The sequence below is a fragment of the Myotis brandtii genome, unplaced genomic scaffold, assembly GCF_000412655.1.
Source record: "Myotis brandtii unplaced genomic scaffold, ASM41265v1 scaffold797, whole genome shotgun sequence".
Classification (NCBI taxonomy): Eukaryota; Metazoa; Chordata; class Mammalia; order Chiroptera; family Vespertilionidae; genus Myotis; species Myotis brandtii.
Genome location: NW_005371210.1, coordinates 240,836 through 245,786, shown reverse-complemented (window position 1 = coordinate 245,786; position 4,951 = coordinate 240,836). Strand labels below are relative to the sequence as shown.

Here is a 4,951-nt window from a genome sequence, read left to right as displayed (position 1 = left end):
TTTGGGTGTCGACCCACGGACCGAGCGCTGTACTCGAGAAGCTGAGTAAAGCTGCCGATTCGCTGAAAATTCGCTTTGAAAGCGGTTCTGAGGTTCTTTCTTGTCCTCGAGAAGCTCGAAATGACCCCATTTGAGACTTCGCGGTAGGTGCGCGTGTCTGAAGGCTGAGCCCCGTGTTCTGCCCAGTTAGAGGCGAGGAAGGAACATAAAGGCAGACACAATGGCTGTAGTGCCTGCGGGCACCCCCTCATTTGGAGTTGAGGTCAGTGTCGTCTCCAGGTCCCGAGGGCAGGGCCAGCCAAGTCTGTGTCCTGGCTCCCAGTCGCTGTTTCCCTGCGTGTCCGGGGAGGGGCAGTGCGTGTCAGGGAGCCCCACCCCCACCCCCAGGTGAGGCAGAGGCGCTGGGTTTTGAGCAGTTTTACCGGGAACGTGCATGACGAGCTTTGAAGGGCGGGCGGCACACGACAGGTCTAATTGATGGGGGTGAGCTGCGTGTGAGCTGCGTGGAGGCCTGGCAGAGCGAACACCCGGGCTTTCCATCCGGGAGAAAGCCCGTAGGTGACAATACTAAGGCGGAGAAGCGAATGCCTGTCCCGTGAAGCGAGCGTTAGGTCACTAGAAGTCCAGACACGCCCTGGCTCTTGTAGGAGGTGCACCGGGTCCCAGCCCTGAAAGAGGGTGAGATTTTACGGGCGAAGAGGCGAGGAGGACACTTCCAACGGGGACGAGTGCAGGGGCCCGTAGAAAGGCGTCTGCTGCGTCGACTGCACCAACTGACCAACAGCCGGCGGTGCACGGGCGGGCGGGCCGCCTCCCTCCACAGTCCCTGTGAACTCCCGTCAGGAGGTTATTTCAAAGCAGTCCTGTCCCTCCTTAAAGAGCCATAAGGGGCTGCTCGTCCACGTGCTCTGAGCGGCACCGTTTGTGAGCGTTCCTCTTTCCATGTGAGTCAGAGCTGCCGATTGAACCTGAGCAGGAAGGAGACGGGGCTCCCCGGAAGGGAGATCATTCAGCCTGAGCCGCCCAGGGCCCCTTGATCCTGGCGCACCTGCTCTGCCTGCCTGTCCCGCGGCTCCGTTTCACTGGCCTGGGAACGTGGGAAATTCGATAGGCGTTTATCTCACCGGAGAGGTTGGCAGTCTTTGTGGAGGAGGGGCAGAAAGTACTTATCTCACCAGGAGGGGACAGAGGAGGGACCCCGCTTAGCGGTCACCTTTCTTCTGCACTGGCTAGAACCTGGGGCACGGGTGGGCCTGACCAGCTGCCCCCTCAGTGTGGAGGACAGTGTGGCTGCAGAGCCGGGCTGGAGGAGCCCCCAGAGGAAGCAGGGCTCATTGGAGTCTGGAAGGAGGAGCTGGACCAGGTGGGAGCGGGGCCCAGGCAGAGGGAAGGACTGTGTGAGGTCCATTCCACCTGGGTCCGGCGTGTAGACTAGGAAACGCTCCGTCCCCTGTGGGAGGAGTCGAGGCCAGTGCAGGGCCGGCCTGGAACGTGTTGGGAGCAACATTTGCTTCCTGCTCTTGGGGGCTGTCGGTGCCCGAGGTGGTGCCTGCTCACCGGCTTATCTCCTCCTGAGCCTGCAGGCAGCCTCCATCCCAGACTACCGGGGTCCGAACGGAGTGTGGACGCTGCTTCAGAAAGGGAGGCGCGTGAGGTAAGCGGCCCGCACAGCCTTCCCCGAGCGGAGCAGGGGCAGCGGGGGCCTGACGTCCGCTTCCCTCTCACCTGGCAGTGCCGCCGACCTGAGTGAGGCGGAGCCGACCCTCACCCACATGAGCATCGCCCGCTTACACGAGCAGAAGCTGGTAAGAGCCCCGCGTGGCTAGCTGTGTGCTTGCCGTGCCCGCAGCGCGGGTCCTGGGCCACCTTGCCTGTCAGCCCACCCAGTGGTGTAGCCTCCTGGCTTAAGCCTCTCTCTAATCATCCCACTTCCTTTCCAAGAGAAGGGGGCGGTGCAAACGTTGACCCTCCAGGCTGCTCCACCTACCTCAGAGCTGTTGGGGGGGGGGTGGAGTGGGGGGCGGCCCTGAGTCCTGCTGGGACCAGCCTGCTTCTTAGGTTTTGCCTTAGAGGCTCCATTCAGGTTGGAGTTTCCCCTGGTTTGGGGGCTCTGGGCGCAGGACGGTTGTCCCGCTGCCTGCTGCTGCCTCCCCGCCCCCTGCCCCCCCCTTCCTGCTGAGCGCCACCCTGTCCCCTCAGGTGCAGCACGTGGTGTCTCAGAACTGCGACGGGCTCCACCTGCGGAGCGGGCTGCCGCGCTCGGCCATCTCGGAGCTCCACGGGAACATGTACATCGAGGTGAGCAGTCCCCGGGCCGGGGGGCCAGGGGGGCCAGCGCCCCCACTCACCGTGCCCTCCCTCCTCAGGTCTGCACGGCCTGCACTCCCAACAGGGAGTACGTGCGGGTGTTCGACGTGACGGAGCGCACCGCCCTGCACCGGCACCAGACGGGCCGGGCCTGCCACAAGTGTGGGGCGCCGCTCCGCGACACCATTGTGCACTTCGGGGAGAGGGGGACCCTGGGGCAGCCTCTGAACTGGGAGGCAGCCACCCAGGCTGCCAGCAAAGCAGACACGATCCTGTGTTTAGGCTCCAGCTTAAAGGTACACAGACGGCACTGCGGGTGGGCAGGGAGCGAACCTGCTGGCAGCTGGCCGGCGCGGCATGGAGCCCAGCTTCCTGTAGCTTGTTCCCTGGTGTGTGTGTGTGTGGTCTGTCTGTCCCTCCGTCCGTCCGCACAGGTTCTAAAGAAGTACCCATGCCTCTGGTGCATGACCAAGCCCCCCAGCCGGCGGCCCAAGCTCTACATTGTGAACTTGCAGGTAACTTGCTGCCCAGAGGCACCTCCTTCACCCCTGGGATGCCCCGCCCTGCACTCACGCACCTTGGGGGGCTAGCCGAGTAGGCCCAGGCCGCGGGCATTGGAGGACTGAGCTGCTGACCTCACTGGCCTTCCCCTGTCCCCAGTGGACCCCAAAGGATGACTGGGCTGCCCTGAAGCTCCACGGGAAGTGTGATGACGTCATGCAGCTCCTGATGGACGAGCTGGGCCTGGAGATCCCCCCCTACAGCAGGTAAGGGGGTGCAGGCGCATGCCCCCCTCCTGCCCCTGTGTGGATGGGACATGTCTGTCTGCTCTCGAGCTGAGCCTAGAGGAAGCTCTGAGGTGTTGCACGCAGTATTTGAGGCGCGACTGCAGGTGGTGGCCTGCAGGGGCCAGCCAAGGTCCCTGACTGATGGGACTCCCTGCGGGAGAGGGAGTCGGCCGTGTGTGTCTGGACGTTCCCCCTTTACCTCAGACAGCCTGGAGGGGAGGCCCCCGAAGGGACGTGCTCTCGGCAATCCTAGTCCAACAGACTCGTGCACTCGGTTTGGGGAGCTGGCAGACTTGGGGAAGCTTAAAGAAACTGTTCCTTAATGCAGAACTTGTGATAATTTAGACATGGTGTATGTGTTGAGTAAAAAGTTTACACTTTCTTTCTCTGTGAATTTTCAGGGTCTTATAGGGGAAATCAGTAACTTCTTTTAATCAAAGGGTTCAAGAATTAAGGATCCCTTCACCTTCTGGGCCTGGCAATTCTTGTATGTTATGTTTGTGGTGTTCTGTAATGTGGGCCTATCGTGTACTGTACTTTTTTTTTTACATTAACTTAGCTCATTTTCCTTATCAGTGCTTATCTGTATCTTAAGTTTATAATATGTGGTTCTACATCTCAGACACATGACCTCACCCGGGAGCCCGTAGGCCACACGTCCCTAGTCAGCTGGCCTTCCCACCTGCCAAGCCTCACCGTCTGGGAAGGGGGAGAGGGTCCGGTCCCCCTGCCCCTGGCCGTGCGAGTGAGAGGTGGGGCCCAGAGCTGCTAGTGCCTCATCCCTGCTGGGACGACCGCCTCCACCTGCGCGTGCCGCCGTAGCCGCCGAGGACACGCTCTGCCGAGGCGGAGCGAGGGGGGAGCTTCCCCCTCTTGCGGCTCAGGACGGGGGGCTACCTCCATGCAAAGCCCGCCACGGTTCAGACAGGGCGGGAGCAGGGTCACTCAGTCAGCGTTCCTGTCCTGGGCAGGCGGTGATGGCGGCTCCCGGTCACACTGACCCCGCTTCCCCTTTCGGCAGGTGGCAAGACCCCATCTTCTCCCTGGCAACCCCCCTGCGGGCCGGTGAAGAAGGCAGCCACAGTCGGAAGTCGCTGCGCAGAAGTCGAGAGGAGCCCTCGCCTGGAGACCAGGGCGCACCACTCAGCTCAGCCCCCATCCTAGGTGGCTGGTTTGGCAGGGGCTGCGCCAAAGGCACAAAAAGGAAGAGAGTGACATAACCTGGTGCTCGACTGAGAACAGCAGTTGGCACTTTGCAGATGGCTGGACCTCGGATCCAGGGGCTGGTGGCACCCAGCACGCCGGGAATGCCCCGCAGTCCAGTGAGAATGCTCTGGGGTGACATTGTCACGGTGACACGCTTAGCCATTTGTCCTGGTGGGGAGCCCCCTTGCACTGCTGCGCTTCCCCGCCTGCTCCCCCACCGGGGGCCTGGGTGCTGACGAGTGGCCCATCCAGTCTGTCCTGGAGGTGGCAGCCACGCCATCCTGTGGGAACAGAACTCGGGGTACATCACACCTGGCCAGCCAAGAGGAAGCACTCGCTGCCGTGCCTCCTCCAGGCCAGTCTCAGGGGCCTCAACCCTATTTCTACTTCCTATAAAAATGACAACTTTATAGCAAACCTTTTTCTGTATCGGTATGCGGCCTCAGCAGACCTTTTTGTTGCTAATAAACATCTCTGCGCTGTCTCCCCGCATCACTGCGTGTCTGCCCTCGTGTCGCTGTGGGAGCCAGGGCCCCGCTGGGCTCCTTGCCGGGGCGGGAGGTACTCTGGGTGGTTCTGCCCCGCGCCCTCCGCCAGGTACGGGCCGAGGGACGGCGCGCGTACGCCATTGGCTGCAGGCAGAGGGAAGG

At 62.1% G+C, this 4,951-nt stretch overlaps 1 protein-coding gene across 3 annotated transcripts; it reads left to right on the top strand.

Moving 5' to 3' along the window:
• The first annotated feature begins 6 nt into the window (after positions 1–6).
• On the top strand, positions 7–4,793 carry SIRT7 (sirtuin 7). Of its 3 annotated transcripts, XR_001360073.1 has the most exons (9): positions 7–262; positions 1,584–1,654; positions 1,733–1,805; positions 2,200–2,298; positions 2,367–2,603; positions 2,742–2,822; positions 2,968–3,074; positions 3,497–3,582; positions 4,117–4,205. XR_001360073.1 is itself a non-coding variant. In XM_014531252.1 (8 exons), exons 3-8 carry the CDS (start codon positions 1,773–1,775, stop codon positions 4,313–4,315), a joined length of 756 nt encoding a protein of 251 aa, XP_014386738.1. In that variant the 5' UTR covers positions 7–143; positions 1,584–1,654; positions 1,733–1,772; the 3' UTR covers positions 4,316–4,793. The 3 variants fall into 3 exon arrangements, 2 of the variants coding, with proteins under 2 accessions (XP_014386738.1, XP_014386737.1); XM_014531252.1 differs by lacking the exon at positions 3,497–3,582 and having other exon boundaries at positions 7–143; positions 4,117–4,793; XM_014531251.1 differs by lacking the exon at positions 3,497–3,582 and having other exon boundaries at positions 4,117–4,793.
• The last annotated feature ends 158 nt before the right edge of the window (positions 4,794–4,951 follow it).

Coding starts and splice junctions, on each gene's coding strand:
- SIRT7 (XM_014531251.1), top strand. CDS start 221: ATGGCTGTAGTGCCTGCGGGCACCCCCTCATTTGGAGTTGAG. Junction 263..1,583: donor CCCCCTCATTTGGAGTTGAG/GTCAGTGTCGTC, acceptor CTGAGCCTGCAG/GCAGCCTCCATCCCAGACTA. Junction 2,604..2,741: donor GTTTAGGCTCCAGCTTAAAG/GTACACAGACGG, acceptor CCGTCCGCACAG/GTTCTAAAGAAGTACCCATG.